Consider the following 16,537-nt stretch of genomic DNA (forward strand, 5'->3'; position numbering starts at 1 on the left):
CTTCCCACTCGGGAGGGGGAGAGTGACGGGGTGGGGGGGCCACTCCCTGCCGTCACCCCCAGGACTCCGGAGCTGCCCTGTCCCCAGGCAGCATTCCCAGGCTTCTCGGGTCACATGCAGAGCTTTTCCCACCCCCTCGCTGGGAGGAGGTTCTCTCTGGCCGTTGTCTCTTTTCTAGGAAAGTAAAAGTCAGAAATAACATCTAACAGATGCCTGTGTCACCTCCAGAAACTCAGTTCGATGGAAAGCCCCAAGCCCCAGGCTGCAGAGGGAGTGAGGTCGACCTCCCTGAGCCCCTCGGCATCCAGCCCCACGCTGCACCTGCTGGAGAGCGAGCGTCTGCGTGGAGCGGTGCAGAGCCTGAAGGGCGAGCGCAGCGCCCTGCACACCCAGCTGCAGGAGAGAGAGTAGGTGGCCGCTCCGGGCGGGGCGGGGCGGGGGTACCGCACCTCCTGGGGGAGGTGGGGGGGCTGGGGGGGCCGCGCCCACTGACCCGTGCAGTCGCTGCAGCGGAGCTGCTCCTGGGTCTGGCGAGGCGCAGCGCGTAGCAGCCGTCACACAGGCCTTTGTACGTGGTTATTAAACTTCTGACGGTTTGCCCATGAGGCGAGGACACTTCGGTGGTACAAGGAGACACTCCCTGGCCTATTACATCATCAAACGTGTGGGCAGTGCCACTGAAATCTTACAGAAAATCCCAGAGGGCTTTCCAGATTCTCTCTTAGAGAAGCACGCACTCTCATCGGTCTGTACAATGCCGGCCCTCCGTCAGAGCTCACGCGCGGGGTCTGAAGGCTCCGCGCTCTGTTCACGACGTCTAACCCAGCGTCAGAAGAGACCCCGGTGCTGAGGGGCACGGAGTTGTCAGAGCGGCTGTGAGCGTGTGGGTGGCGGGGCCTCGAGGTCGGGCTTACTTCCTCTCTGCTCTCTCGCGTCTGGGTCTGTAGCCCACAGAAGACACGCCTGTCTCCTGTTCCCCTGTGGCTTCTCCGGCCGCAGGTCTGAGGCGCTGCTGCTCAGAGCCCGGCCGGGGAGCCAGCGCTACACAGGGCCGCGTAGAGGCGGAAACCCTCACACCCCGCCCAGATCTCCTGAACCCAGCTTTGTCTACTGAGACCCCCCCCACCCGCCACACCCGATTCACGGGCACGTTTGTCTTCCGTTAACAGCAGAAGGCAAATCATTTCACCTGCAGCGGAAGTCTAACAGTGCATCCATGTGCTAGGTCCTTTATGAACACTGGGAGCCATTTTGCTTGTGGCTCAGCTGGTAAAGAATCCGCCTGCAATGCAGGAGATCTGGGTTCGATCCCTGGGTTGGGAAGATCCCCTGGAGTAGGGAACAGCTACCCACTCCAGTACTCTGGCCTGGAGAACTCTATGGACCTTATAGTCCACGGGGTCGCAGAGTCCCGCACGACTGAGCGACTTTCACTTTCTTTTGCACAGTGAAGAGCATCTCTGATGATCTCAGCCATCACATGACATAGTAGTAGCTTCTACTCACTGGGCCCTTACGACGTGACCCATGCGTGTATCTCATCCGTGTGAGGTCACCACCTCAGTGAGCAGTGGAATGTTTTGAAGCCACGTTCTTGGCCACGTGTCACCTGTGGGGCACGTGAGAGCTTGGGGGGAAATGCCGGGGGGACCCCCTGTCCCTGGCTCAGGCTGCACCTCTGTTGAGTCCACTGCCAGTCCCGGGAGCCCTCGTCTCAGTACAGGTCGGTCACCGAACAGTGTGACCGTTGGTTGAGGCCTGTCCCCTGGTCAGTGACGCCCGCCCGCGAGAGCAGGGCCTGCGCCTCATCCGGCCGCCCTGCTCCCGACCGCCGCTGGCACAGGCGGGCGCCAGGTGAAGTGCTGAGCGGAGGAGGCCCGGGCGGCTCCTTACATGGAAGGGCCCATCTGCATCCTCGTCTCTGCAGAAGCGAGGAGGCTGGGCCCGCTGGTTTTCCCGAGCGGCCCCCTGCCCCGATGGCCCCGTCTCTGTGAACCTCTTTCGATGACGCTGAGAGGTCTCTGCTTCCTCGTTCAGTTTGGAGGTGAAGCAGCTGCTGCAAACGAAGGCTGAGCTGGAGAAGGAGCTGGAAAGCGTGAAGGAGGGAGAGAGGGAGAGAAGAGAGAGAGAGAAGGTGTTGAGGTGAGTGGGCGAGTGTCAGGAAGCCACGGGTGCCAGGCTGTCCCTGCCTGCCCCCGAGGCACGCCCCCGCCCCGCCCCACTGCCCCCGGCCCAGAGCGGCTCTCGGGACGCTGCAGCCTGATCACACGGCTCTCCTGCCGTCTTTCATGGCCTTGCTGCTGCCTCCAGGGAGAGGCCCCTCACGGTCAGGCCGGTGTTGGCTCTTGGGCATCACGACCCCACTCCTCCAGCACATCCTCCTGGGCAGCCTCAGAACATGCCCAGATTCCACACCCTGGTCAGGATAAGACCCAGGAGACAAAAAGTGGAAACGAGGCAAATGTTCATCAGATTAAAACACTGAAGTACATCCTTAGAGAGGAATGAGGCCCGACCCCGGCTGTAACATGGGCCAGCCTCAGAACCGTCATGCCCGCGAAAGAGGCAGGCAGAGTCGCTTTCAGACAGACTGATTCGGAAATACCCAGAGTGGGTGGATTCCTTGAGAAGACAGCGGATGCTGGTTGCTGGGGGGTTGGATGGGGGGGTGGGGGAGTGGCAGGCAGGTGAAAGGGCTCCTTTCTAGGGGCCGGAAATGTCCTGGAATTAGGCAGTGATGATGTTTGCACAACATTGTGACTGAAAAACCACTTAAACTGTGTACTTTAAAGAATTGAGTTTATCTCAATACCAAAGGCCCCCAAAAGTAGATTAGAAATCCAAGCAGAAATATTTGGTGCTCAGAATAATTAGTAAGACACAGATTACTGAAAGGAACAAAAAAATATTATTTTCAGAATAAACGTGACTAGATTTTGTCAGAAGCTTAGAATTAAATCAGAATGGGTGGGTGCGTGGTGAAGAACTGTGTTTACTTTACCTTTGAGATCTGTGGCCAGGACGTGGGTTGTGTCTCCCTCCGTTCCCGCTGTTTATCACCTGGTCGTCGGTCACCTGAGCTCCTCCCATGTGTGGCCGTGGGGTCCGGGGGTCTCCTGCGTGGTCCCCGGGGCATCAGGTGCTGGCCGGGCGCCCACGTGGATCGGTGGGCCGCCCCCCCGTCGTCACACGCAGACGCTGACACAGCATCACGGCAGGCACGGGGTCCTCCCCATTCTCTCCTTAGAGAGGAGCTTGAAGCGCTGACCAGGAAGTTTCGGGAACTGGAAGGAAGGAAGAAGGAAGAGGAAGATGAGGCCGTGGCGGTGGCCCCCGAGGTAAGGCTGCCTGTGTTTTCACCTTCTGCCCAGCACGGGGAGGCGGCGCGGGACCCTGAGCTGACGCGCCGTGGTTCCACTTGTTCCCACACCCGAGGTTTCTCCCGAAGCCAGCGGTGACAGTCCAGTCTTACCATCACTGTTGGTTTCTGTGAATGGTGCGCATTGAGTCCTGGGCTTCTGGACTAACTGACGGTCAGTTCATCCTACCACTTCACTGAGAAGCCCGGGTCTGCACAGAGCCTGCAGTCTTCCCTTGAGAAAGTCCAAATGTTTTTCTGTTTACGGAGAGGTGTCCCTGTAGATAATAAATGTGGACCCTAAAATAGTAGAAATAAGTGTGATTTTTATGATCATGATAGTAGTTCTTAATTCTTTCCACCTTAAAAACCAAGCTAGGGATCTTGCCTTTTATCTCAAAAGTCCTACTTACGTGATCTAGCACTACCCTAGAAGGGAAGACTGTAAAAGGACCCCCAAGAGGCAGATGACTGGTGCACGGATGCACGGATGCGCTGAGCCTGGACAGGGCGTTCAGTCACCTGGTGATACCACGGGGCCAGCCGCCTCCCGTCCTCATGGGAGATGCTCCCACCAGTTGACAGGGCTCACGTAGGCCTGTAGGGTTTCACCCTGTGCACTAGTGGAGATGTTGTTTCTGCAGACTTTCTGTCATCTGGCCCGCTGAGCAGTGTGGACACAGTTTCCCCTCTAAATTAGAGAGTCTGGTCTGACAAGCGTCTCCGGTGTCCTCGTAACCTGCCGCCGCCCACCCGATGGGCGTCTTCTCTGCCCACCCCGCCCCCCCAGAGCTCATCCTCCTCACCTTGAATTTCCTGCAGACCCGGGAAGAACCCCAGCCTCCCAGCCCCACTGCCAGCCCCTCCCAGCCGGACACTGAGCCGGACAAGAGCCAGGGGGGCTCCTCCCGGCCCCCCTCCACCTGCTCAGAGCGGAGGAGAGACGCGGCCGCCAGGGTCCTGCAGCGCAGGTGGAAGGGCTACCAGCGCCAGGTGAGCGGCCCGGGCCCCTGCTCCACCCGCTCGCTCTGACACTTCCTGGGTCCCTCCGCTGTCGGGAGGCAGAGTGTAGGCGTGGAGGGGCGGGAGGGAGGCGTGCCTGGAGGCACATGGGGGCTGGGGGGGGCAGTGGCAGGTCTGGAGGCTTTGTCACCCCCCTGGAGGGCTGGCGCTGTGGCGGGCTGGGTCCCTGGCTCCAGGCACATCCTCTCCCCCAGGTGTGTTCCTGACCTTCCCCGGGGCTCCCAGGACTGCATCTTGTTAGGGTCAGGGCGAGGCTGCTCTGGAGGGGAGGCGGCAGCCAGGCCAGAGGGGCTGTGGGCCCACGCTGATGCCCACGAGTGGGGGCAGCCTGGACTGCGGACCGGAGCCCTGGAGGGCGTCTTCTCCTCAGCCCCCACGTGGCCCGCGGAGAGGGCAGGGGCTCTCTGACGGTCTAGCGCCCTACAGGAGCCCCCAGTTTATGAAACGCAGCTCAGCCCCCATTCCCCCAGCCGGACAAGCAAAACCAGAGTTCTCCGCTTGCCTGAACATTATAAACTCTTAGCTCCAGAAAGTGGCCAGTGGAGGCTTATCGTCATTTCTTCCCAACTGTTATTATCGAAGTGTAAAAACACAGCAAGTTGAAAGAAGTCAGTGTATTCAGTGATGTACTGATTCTTGCCCACCACCTCAATTCAACAAGAGTTAACATTTAGTCATAATTATTTTCCACACATGCTGTTTTTTTCCTAGAATCATTTGCAAGTAAGTTTTAGATGTTATGAGGCTTCCGTGCGTATCTTCTCTGAATAAGGACATGCTGCAAACCATAGGACCGTGGCCGCACCTGAGACATTTACCCCTGAGATTCTGAAGACTGTTGAGGCTCGGAAACCAGGGACCCAGAGCCTGCATGGGTTAGGGTTAGCGTGTCCTCCAGAGAGGGCAGCCTGTGCTAGGGCGGCTCTAACTGTGGGGGCTCCCTCGTCCAGAGCCTCAGAGAGCCCCGTCACAGCAGGTCCCCGTGAGTCACTTCATGGCAGACGCCCCCACCAGGCCGCGTTTTCCGCAGTGATTTGCCATCCTGACCATGGCTGCCCACTTTGCCCTTGCTGTTGCAGGCGTGTCTGGCTCCCAGGGAGTCAGGGAGGCTGGCACCTTGGTGGGGATGGGGGAAGGGTGGGGTCAAGAAACAGACACGGCACTGTGAAAAAACTCACCCTCATGTTAACTCATCACTTTTCTCTCTATTTCAGAAAGAAAGGGCTCTTCTGGATGAAGTAAGCAAGTTTTATTTCACCCATTTCCAAAACATATGTTTTTACTTTGGTTCCACTGCCTATGGGGTATGGGGGAGGGGGTCCCCGTCTTCATGAAATCAGACCAGACCCCAACACCGAGTTGAAACACTTGAGTGCTGTCAGCATCCAGTTGGTGCAGGCTGATTTCACGCTCCCATCTCACTCACAGCGTTCTCTCAGCACACTCGTGCGGACCTCAGTCCTGCGTCCGCAAGCTGAGGGCCCGCGGAACACCGACAGTAAGGCAGGCCAGCCGAGGCTGGAAGGTGGGTCCAGGGCGCGCCCCCCGCGCCGTGGGGCCTCCGGTCCTGCCTGCCCAGCCGGGGCGTCCCTGCAGGGGGCCTTGAGGAGGAGAGGAAGGGCACCCGGGCAGAGCTGTCATGAGTGGAGCCCGCCGGGAAGGGGAGAGCCGGGGTGTGCCCGGGACGCAGGCACGGAGGCTGCCGCTCTCCCGAGCCTCACAAGGGCTGCAGGCCCGTCCTCGGGCTGTGCTGTTGCTGACCGGGGCTGGAAGCAGGAGCCTCGGAATGACAGCGCCGCGCCTGAAACCCAGCCCACTCGTCCCAGAGCTTACAGAGCGTCCCAAGTTGCTCGGGAGAAGCGCTCAAGGGCGAGGTTAAAGGATGAGTGACCCCTTGGCGGTGGTGTGAGGGCATGCGCTGCCCCGCTCGACCGCGAAGATGCACACAGAATAAAGTATACGAAATGGAATAGCTACCTCGGCATGCAAACATAACTGGGTGTACAGTATGGATTCACTTTAGCGGTGAAACAGGAGAGCCTTTAGCTGACGATTAGTTTGTATTCCAGGATTCGCTCTACCGTGGGATCCGGCGTCCGGGCCGGTTCTCCCTGGAGGATGAGCGTGTTTCCGGCTGGGGGAGGCCCCTGGCGAGTGAGGGAGCAGGAGCCTCAGGGCAGGAGGAAGCGAGGCGTCTTCTCTGCTGTCGGGGCCCCTCCTTCGGGACCCTCCCGTCTTCAGGGAAACTGACCTCTGTCTGTCTGTCTCTCTCTTGCCAGGCGGCTACCGTGCTGCAGGCGGCTTTCCGGGGGCATCGAGCTCGGGCGAGGCTGTTGTCCGGCAGAGCGTGTATCTCGGAACCCCCCAGGGTGCCGAGCCCACCCCCCCAGGTACCCTCGGGGCCACACTTGGACCTGAGTCCTCTCTCTCTCGCCATCTCGCCTCACACTCCATCCACCGACAGGCGCTGGGACCTCCCTGGCGGTCCTGTGGTTAAGACGCCACCTTCCAAAGCCGGGGATGCAGGTTCAATCGCTGGTCTGAGAAATGAGACCCCCCCCCATGTCTTGTGGCCAAAACACGGAAAACAGAAGCAGTATTGTAACGGATTCAATAAAGACTTTAAAATTGGTCCACATCCAAAAAACAAAACAGGGCAAGAGTGGTGTCTCCAGGCCCCGGCATCCTGCCTTGCCCTGGATGTGCCCCTGGCCCTTCCCCCGGGCACCTAGCAGGATGAGCTGTGTGGAGGCGCTGGGACGTGGAGTACTGTCTCCACTGCAGGGTCAAGACAGGCTTAAACTGGGGTAGGAGCACCCCCAGCACCCCCCACCCTGTGAACCACAAGACATTAATTTTAAGGCTCTCTAGAGTCTTAAGAATTAACCTCGGTTAGGAAAATGCTGATGAGATGGTAACGAGGGGAACCTCCTGAATCAGATTGCGTTGAGGGTCAGGGATGACAGCCCTCACCACGTGGGAGGGGGCCGGGATCTCAGATGGTTCTCTCCCCCCGTCACTGCGCCCCAGGACTCGTCCAAGCCCCGCGTCCCGAGCCCCGCTGTCCAGGCCGAGGGAGACTCGTGGCAGGAGGAGGCCGTCACCATCATCCAGTCTGCCTTCCGGGCACACCTAGCCCGAGCCAGGTACAGGTTGGTCCCCCCACAGGCCCCTGTGCCCGGACACCACGGGGAGGCTGCCCTCCAGGGAAGCACAGGCCGGTCCCCCTGCAGGCCTCTGTGCCCGGACACCACGGGGAGGCTGCCCTCCAGGGCGGCACAGGCCGGTCCCCCCGCAGGCCTCTGTGCCCGGACACCACGGGGAGGCTGCCCTCCAGGGCGGCACAGGCCGGTCCCCCCGCAGGCCTCTGTGCCCGGACACCACGGGGAGGCTGCCCTCCAGGGCGGCACAGGCCGGTCCCCCCACAGGCCTCTGTGCCCAGACACCACGGGGAGGCTGCCCTCCAGGGCGGCACAGGCCGGTCCCCCCCGCAGGCCTCTGTGCCCGGACACCACGGGGAGGCTGCCCTCCAGGGCGGCACAGGCCGGTCCCCCTGCAGGCCTCTGTGCCCGGACACCACGGGGAGGCTGCCCTCCAGGGAAGCACAGGGTGAGGGGCCCTCTCACTGCTGGGGGCCCCAGGATCCCGTCCCCGGAGGAGGCCTTCCTGGAACCGTTTCCTCCCACTGGAAGCATTAGATTCCGTGCGGCTCTGGGAGCCACTGGTTTGCAGACTGGCTGCGGCCTGTCCTGAGACCCTGCCCCGTCCTGGAGGAGACCGTGGCCTGAGCCGTGCTCAGGAAGCCATGGGTGGCGTCAGAGCCGCCCCGCGTCCACCCTCACCGTTGTCCACAGCTCCCTTCCTGCTGGACCCGCCGCTGCAAGGCTCAGAGCGAGTGGCATTGACAGCAGGCCAGGGGCCGAGCTCGGGTCGGGGCCCAGGCTGGGAAGTGGGGGGCATGCCTGAGGCCCCCCGCAGCCCCCCTCTCAGGACCTGGGCCCGCTGGGTGCCAGCCAGCTGTGCTGGCCGCGGCGCTGGACCCCCAGCTGCTGGCCTGGGGCTGGTCCGAGCTGGCAGGCGTCTCTCTCTCCCCAGCGCTCCTGGTCCCGGACCCACCACTGCCACGGTTCCCGAAAGGCCAGCCTGGCCGCCCCCCAGGGCCCCCTCCTCTCCACCCCGCCCTGCGGCCGCTCCCGGTAAGTGCATTTCATTTGGGTTTCACACGAGGGCAGCTGGCCTTCTGAGGTTGATGCCGAAAGAGCTGCCAGCCTCCCGGGAGCCAGGCCGCGTAGTCGCGTCAGGGGGCTGGTCACGCGCGGCGACCTGTGAGCTGGGTCTGGAGCCTGGCCCAGGGTCGGTGACAGCCGGCCGTGCAGTCCGAGCTTCGTGGCTTTGATTTTTATTCTCAGCTCTAACCAGAGTGCGGAGAAGGCAATGGCAACCCACTCAGGTACTCTTGCCTGGAAAATCCCATGGATGGAGGAGCCTGGTCGGCTGCAGTCCATGGGGTCGCTGAGTCGGACACAACTGAGCGACTTCATTTTCACTTTTCACTTTCATGCCCTGGAGAAGGAAATGGCAACCCACTCCAGTGTTCTTGCCTGGAGAATCCTGGGGACGGGGGAGCCTGGTGGGCTGCCGTCTGTGGGGTCGCAGAGTCGGACACGACTGAAGCGACTCAGCCGTAACCAGAGTGAGATGGTTTCCCTCCTTTGGGCCAGTGTCTTTCCTGTTTCTTGGTTTTAAGTAAAACTGTTTCCTTTTCTGCCTCCTTAAGACCAGCCAGCTGTCAGTGCAGAAACCCCTGGACCGGCGGGACGGCCGCCCGAGGAGAGGCCTGCCCCCAGCTCTGCCCCGCTCTGCACTCAGGTCCTCGCAGGCCCGGCCCCTCCAGTGTCAGACAGAGGCCGGGGCGAGACCCCTTGCCAGTCGCTTTCAGCCCCAAAACTGATTCTGACTGTCCTGCAGGCCCTTCCCTCCTGTAACTGGGAGCCTCCGTCTGTCCTTGCTTTTACCGTGAGGCCAGAGATGGGCAGAGGTGGTGTTTGGGTGTCGGAGTGGTCACTAGACCAAAAGCACAGTCCTCAGCGTGGCTCGTGAGCAAGGCCTGCAGGTGGGCACCTCCCAAGATGGGCTTTCAAGACCGAGCCCTGAGATCACAAAGATGGAGTCGGGGAAGGTGGGTGCAGGAAGGGGAAGGGTGCTTCCTGTCAAGGAAAAGCTACAAATGCAGTGGCGTTTCTGAACAAGACGGGTGGGAAGACGAGTCTGTGCAGATGAGAGCCTCCGTCTGCGTGCCATTTCAGGGCAGGGAGACAGCGAGGGGGGCAGCAGGGAGACCGCCAAGGGGCCAGCTCCAGAGAACAGAGCACCGAGGCCGCCACCCTGCTCCGGTGAGCATGGGGTCCCGTGGCCGAGTCCCCTGGCCTTCCAGGCTCATCTGACCTGGAAGTAGTTCAGTTCAGGTCAATCGCTCAGTCATGTCCAGCTCTTTGCAACCCCATGGACTGCAGCACGCCAGGCCTTCCTGTCCATCACCAACTCCGGAGTTTACGCAAACTCATGTCCAGTCAGTGATTCCATCCAGCCATCTCATCCTCTGTCATCCCCTTCTCCTCCTGCCTTCAATCTTTCCCAGCATCAGGGTCTTTTCCAGTGAGTCAATTCATCGAATCAGGTGGCCAGAGGATTGGAGTTTCAGCTTCAGCATCAGTCCTTCCAATGAACACCCAGGACTGATCTCTTTTAGGATGGACTGGTTGGATCTCCTTGCAGTCCAAGGACTCTCAAGAGTCTTCTCCAACACCACAGTTCAAAAGCATCAATTCTTCGACGCTCAGCTTTCTTCACCGTCCAACTCTCACATTCATACGTGACCACTGGAAAAACCATAGCTTTGACTAGACGGACCTTTGTTGGCCAAGTAATATCTCTGCTTTTTAATATACTGTCTAGGTTGGTCATAGCTTTTCTTCCAAGGGGCAAGCGTCTTTTAATTTCATGCTGCAGGCACCACCTGCAGTGATTTTGGAGCCCAAAACAATTAAGTCTGTCACTGTTTCCATTGTTTTGCCATCTATTTGCCATGAACTGATGGGACCAGATGCCATGATCTTCGTTTTCTGAATGCTGAACTTTAAGCCAATTTTTTCACTATCCTCTTTCACTTTCATCAAGAGGCTCTTTAGTTCTTCTTCATTTTCTGCCATAAGAGTGGTGTCATCTGCATATCTGAGGTTATTGATATTTCTCCCAGCAATCTTGATTCCAGCTTGTGCTTCATCCAGCCTGACATTTCAAATGATGTACTCTGAATATTAAGTTAAATAAGCAGGGTGACAATATACAGCCTTGACCCACTCTTTTCCCAATTTAGAACCAGTCTGTTGTTCCATGTCCAGTTCTAACTGTTGCTTTTTGACCTGCATACAGATTCCTCAGGAGGAAGGTCAGGTGGTCTGGTATTCCCATCTCTTGAAAAATTTTCCACAGTCTGTTGTGATCCACGCAGTCAAAGGCTTTGGTGTAGTCAAAAAAGCAGAAATAGATGTTTTTCTAGAACTCTCTTGCTTTTTCGATGATCCAATGGATGTTGGGAATTTGATCTCTGGTTCCTCTGCCTTTTCTAAATTCAGCTTGAACATTTGGAAGATCACCTTTCATGTACTGTTGAAGCCTGGCTTGGAGAATCTACAGCCTTCTAGAACTAACACCCAAAAAAGATCTCCTTTTCATTATAGGGCACTAGAATGCAAAAGTAGGAAGTCAAGAGATACCTGGAGTGACAGGAAATTTGGCCTTCGAGTAACAAAACAAAGCAGGTCAAAGGCTAACAGAGTTTTGCCAAGAGAACGCACTGGTCACAGCAAACACCCTCTTCCAGCAACACACGCGAAGACTACGCGTGGACATCACCAGATGATCAACACTGAAATCAGACTGATTATATTCTTTGCAGCCAAAGGTGGAGAAGCTCTATACAGTCAGCGAAAAACAAGACCGGGAGCTGACTGTGGCTCAGATCATGAACTCCTTGTTGCCAAATTCAGACTAAAACTGAAGAGAGTAGGGAAAACCACTAGAGCATTCAGGTATGACCTAAATCAAACCCCCTATGATTATACAGAGGAAGTGACAAATAGATTCAAGGGGTTTGATCTGATAGACAGAGTGCCTGATGAACTATGGATGGAGGTTTGTGACATTTGTACAGGAGGCAGGGATCAAGACCATCCCCAAGAAAAAGAAATGCAAAAAGGCAAAAACGGTGTCTGAGGAGGCCTTACAAATAGCTGAGAAAAGAAGGGAAGCTAAAGATAAAGGAGAAAAGGAACGATATACCCATTTGAAGGCAGAGTTCCAAGGAATAGCAAGGAGAGAGAAGAAAGCCATCCTCACCGACCTGGAAGCCCCGGTTTGAAGTCGTCCTCTGTCCAGGTCAATCACGCCCCTAGCTGTGTCAGAGTCAGCACACTGCCCACTTGGACATTCCCTCCCAGGCCTCCACTCACCAAGCTCCCCAGGCCTGCCCGTCTTCCTCCGAAAACCAGCTTCACTCTGACGTCAGCAGACCCCACGCTGGATGACCTTTAGAGTCTTCGATCAGGGCTGAAGTGTCTGTTCGTGCCACCTTTTCCTCCTCTCGTTAAACGTGGGTCATTCTGAAGCGGCCACTCGCCCTCCTGCCTGAAGGGCGCCTTCGGAGGTCTCTGTCTGGCCTCCTGCTCACACAAGGAAGCGGTCTCTGTGAAAACTGGTCAGCGAGCCCTTCTCTGATCTGATTGTTAAGAGTATTTTTAAAGGAAAATAACTGAAGATAACCTTGAAAACTGATGTTTTTAATTTCAGAAGCTTCCAGTTTAATCATTTTCTTGGAAGTTACAGAGAAAAAGCTGGCCCGGTCACACAATGTGCACAGCGGCTGGGTCATAATTTCCTCCCCTTTTATCTCAGATCGGGATCGGCGCCTCTTTTATTCCACTCTGTGGAGCAGTGAGAGCAAGGCCGTCCTCGGGGACTGGGCGCCCCGGCCCCTCCCTCGCTCCCTGTCCAGGGGCCACGGAGGCTGGAGGTGGTCTGCAGGGTGGTCCGCAGGCGGTGCCCCAACCTCGCCTCAGTTGGGGGATAGAGAGCTTAGATGCATGTGGGAAAAAGAGTGGATGGTCACAGTGGTCCCCAGGTCTCCCGTCCAGTCCCTCCCCTTCCGCCTCCGGGCGTGTGTCCTCCCGTGGACGCTGGGGCTACCGGCCGCCAGACCCCTGGACTCTGCCATCAGGGCGACTCCAGGAGAATTCCCGCCACAGCCCCGGGCCCCCTCCCTTTCTTACCAACCTGCTGGCGCTGAGCACGAGGGCCTGGCTGTGCGGTGGGAAGTGGGCAGGTCTTCTGGCCCCGGGGCCCCGAGTGTGGCCCCCCATCTCTGTTTCAGCCGGTCGTCTGCCCGGGGCCCCGAGTGTGGCCGTGACGCCCCCCCCGTCTTTGTTTCAGCGGAGCCCCCTGTCTCCAGGGGTGGCTGTGCGGCGGGGAGCAGGCTGGTCGTCCGCCCGGAGCCCCGAGCGTGGCCGTGACGCCCCCCATCTCTGTTACAGCGGAGCCCCCCGTCTCTGGGCTGCAGCCCACGGCGCCCGCACCCGTGGAGGACGTGAACTCCGACGACTCGGACGAGATCGTGTTAGCGCCGTCTCTGCCCACGAGGAAGAGCGCCTCCCCGCGCTAGGCCCCGGGCTCGCCTGCACGCCGCGATGCTGGTCAGGGAGGCTGGGCTCAGAGGACAGGCCCTGAGATTGGAGCAATGTATCTTGTTAGGAAAAGAACGCTGCCTGCTGGACGCCTCGGCCTGGCCTGCCTCCTCGCTTGCCCCGTTGCTTGTTTGTTGAAGGAACCCGAGGCCTTTCTTTTCCTTTACCTTTGTGAAAGGGTCACCCCGTTCCGACCCCCGGCTGCCCCTCTGTGGTGGTCCTCGGAGCCCACAGACTTGCTCCCCGGACCGGAGGGCCGCGGGGAGCCAGCAGAGATGGTCCGCACAGCCCCTTTGGGCCCTTGTAGCCGAGACCCGGACGGCACCAACGCCGCGACTCCATCACCCTCGGGGCAGCCCCACCAGCGGGTCAAGCTGGACGCGCCTGCTGTGCCTCTTGGAAGAGCGAGTGAGCAGGAGACAGGCCCACGGTCGGGGAAAGTCTCCGTCCTGAGACAGAATGAGGTTCAGAGACGCTGGCGACATCAGGGCCCGCAGATGGCTCGTGTGCCTTGCACTCTGACACAGACCTTCCTTCTGCCGCCTTCCCTACCCCTTGGGGAACTGACCCTAGTCAGGGGTTGGGGGCTAGATTGGTCACCGAGTGGATTAAGCCTTAAAAAATACCGAATTACAGTCACAGAAGCAGCATCAAGGCGCTTCTGAAGCACACAGCTGCTGCAGGGGGCTTGCTGTCCCCAAGCCCAGCGGCAGGGGCTGTGTTCTCTGTGGGGCTGCCCTGCGCCCCCGCCGCATGCAGACCCCGCTCCCACGGGCCGCAGCCCGGACTGAGGGCCTTTCAGGAGCTCGGGTCTGCTTCCCGTCTGGGAGATCAGCCCTGGCTGATGGGCCCGCCACACCCAGCGCTGCTGCCCAGCCGTCCCCGCAAACCCATGCCCTCTCCCGGGGCGGGCCGCACAGCTCACGGAGGGTTGGTGGCACAAAGCCGGCTCTCAGCTGCACCCAGGGGCCTGCTCACGGGGCACAGTCTAGTCCCCGGCGACCCCCAGTGTACCCCCCACCCCCCGACAGCTTCAGGTATTGAACCTCGGGGGCTCGGCTCAGACGCGTCCTCCTCTCAGGAAACCCTCGGGCCCTCCTCACGGTGGTCAGAAGCTTCTGGCTCCAGCACCGACGAGGTGTGTGGCCCAACGAACTCTGTGGTTGTGGCTCATGTGCAGGGCAAGCTCCCGACCCAGCCCCATCCACCCCGAGTCACTCGGGGGACCCCCGGCCCCCTTCACCACTTAGGTGCTGTTCATACAGTCACTTGGAGAAAACTCCAGCTGGGGACCAGGCTTGAGTTATTTTTTTCTTTATTTGACCTGGGAGCCGCCAATTCTCTGTTTTCCTTCTGTTTCCCCCACCGGACTGATTGCTCAAGTGGGGATTCAGGCTGACCTCTGCCCTGTTTCGTCCACTGGGTCCACTCCTGCTCTGGGTGCCGGCTCAGCTGAGGCCTGTAGGAGGCGCCCAGAGGTGGTGGGGGCAGTGTCCCCGGGCCTGCACGTCCCCAGGGGTCCTGCTCCCCAGCGCTCACTCAAAACCGGGCATTTCAGCTTCAGTCCTTACTCTTAGGAGCCCAGGGCTCTGAGCCCTGCAGCAGAGAGATCACCTTCAGGACGCCCCGGGGCCTGAAGACAAGGCCGTGTGCAGCAGGGCAGCCATCGGCAGAGCTGGGGGAAGTCAGCCCCCAAACCTGAGTTTTCCGAGAGAATGCCCCCGAGGGCTGTAAACGTGCAGATCTGTCTGCCTGTGCTCCTTGAGTCCGGCAATGTTGGTGTAGGAAATGTAGAGTCTTGAAGCCACGTCCGTAAACGGCTGACCGCAAGGCTGCGGCCCTCTGACACCGCACGGATCTGTCACCCTGGGAATGCAAGCCCCCCGGCGGGCTTGCAGGGCCCGGGGCTCGGGCTGAGGTTCTGGGGCCTGAGGAGCAGCACAGAAGCAGGGCCTGGGCTAGAGGGCCGCCCCCTGCGGTGCCCGCATGCCTGGCACTGCCCCAGCAGGCCGCCCCGCAGACAGACCGGAGCGCTGGTCCCAGCATGAAGACCAGGTGCGCTGGGAGAGGGGCAGCAGCGCAGGCTGACCAGGCCAGAGCTGCAGAGCCCCCCTTCCTTCTCGAGAAGCAAAGACCCTCTGGGGAGGGGCAGCAGCGCAGACTGACCGGGCCAGAGCTGCAGAGCCCCCCTTCCTTCTCGAGAAGCAAAGACCCCCTGGGAAGGCCACGGTCACCCTCGAGGTCTGAATATTAAATTCCGCGAGAACCCACCTAAACCAGTTCAATCCCTCCTGTGGTCTGGGAAGCTGTGTTTGCTCTCAGAAGTTCTGAGGACCAGAGGGTGGGCGTACACACCCGCCCACTGCTGCCCCAGAACTCGGGGGGCGGGGGTGGGCCTCCCCGAGCCCCCAGGGGTCTGTCAGCAGCTGATAGAGCCAGGCAAGCCTCCAGGGCCTGCGGTCTCACGGTGTCAGGGAATCGCAGGGAGACGCCAGCAGGTGGCTTCCGTGGGAGGGGTGTCGTCACCTGCGTGTAGGAGTTTCCAGACCTTACGCGTAACTTATCCGTGAACCCTTTGGAAGGGATCGGGTTTCCCTCTGCGCTGTGTCGGCTTCTGTAAATAAAAGTTCTTTGGCGGGTCTCTGTCTGGACTGCCTGCAGACCTGTGGCTTTTTAATGCTGGGGGTGCAGTCGCCGAGGCTCCTGGGCTTCTGGGCACGGAGCAGGCTTGGGGGTGGGGGCCCCGCAGTCAGCTTCCTGCCGTGCACGCGCTCAGGCACCCGTCCTCGGATTTTTCATTGTTCGTGAGCGAGGGCGTGAGCATCACAATGTAAAAATGAGGGGGTTTTCTCCCCCTCAGTCTATTTAATTTTTGCCAGGGGAGGAATAATTTACTTAGGAATCACACAGATGCCAACGACCCCTCAAAAAGTTGACTTCTAGAACAATCGCCGTTTTCCAACATTTCGCGGGAAGTCGCAGCGCGAGGGGCGCCTGCGTGTCTGGCTTGCTCGCAGCGGCTTGCCGGGCCCTGGACCCGTCTGAAGCCCTTCCCGGCTGGGTCGTTGGCTCCCGAGCAGGCCACCCTGGCCCTGTGCCCTGTGGGCCAGCAGTTCATTTGGGAGACTCGGTGGTCTCAGAGGAGCAGGCTGGGCCTCCGGAGGCTCCAACAGAGGAGAGCAGGGCTCGCCAGACCTCAGCCCACGGGCCTGCTGCACCCGCTCTTCCGTGAAGCTGGGGTCCAGCAGCAGAGAGGCGGCCTTGAGGGGAGCTGGTGGGAGGAGAGTGGAGTATGCCCCCCCACCAGGAAGAGAGGCGGCCCGCGGTGTGAACCCATGGACACGCGCGTGTGCACACAGATACAGAACTCTCTCTTCACGCCTTTGAGGTGGTCCCATCCTGGTCTGCCAAGGAGCAC

At 59.5% G+C, this 16,537-nt stretch overlaps 1 protein-coding gene across 8 annotated transcripts in view; it reads left to right on the forward strand.

Moving 5' to 3' along the window:
- Positions 1-15,779, forward strand: part of IQCE (IQ motif containing E) — a 44,092-nt gene extending 28,313 nt beyond the window's left edge. For 6 of the 8 annotated variants that reach the window (XM_070460534.1, XM_070460531.1, XM_070460526.1 and 3 more), the window contains 9 exons: positions 229-407; positions 2,038-2,142; positions 3,248-3,338; positions 4,181-4,351; positions 5,596-5,619; positions 6,661-6,771; positions 7,412-7,533; positions 8,477-8,577; positions 12,970-15,779. In XM_070460534.1, coding sequence (XP_070316635.1) covers positions 229-407; positions 2,038-2,142; positions 3,248-3,338; positions 4,181-4,351; positions 5,596-5,619; positions 6,661-6,771; positions 7,412-7,533; positions 8,477-8,577; positions 12,970-13,097 — 1,032 coding nt within the window. In that variant the 3' untranslated portion in view covers positions 13,098-15,779. The other 2 variants (XM_070460529.1, XM_070460528.1) reach the window with 2 other exon arrangements.
- Positions 15,780-16,537: the final 758 nt, after the last annotated feature.

The sequence above is a fragment of the Odocoileus virginianus genome, chromosome 33 (assembly GCF_023699985.2).
Source record: "Odocoileus virginianus isolate 20LAN1187 ecotype Illinois chromosome 33, Ovbor_1.2, whole genome shotgun sequence".
NCBI classification, from domain to species: domain Eukaryota; kingdom Metazoa; phylum Chordata; class Mammalia; order Artiodactyla; family Cervidae; genus Odocoileus; species Odocoileus virginianus.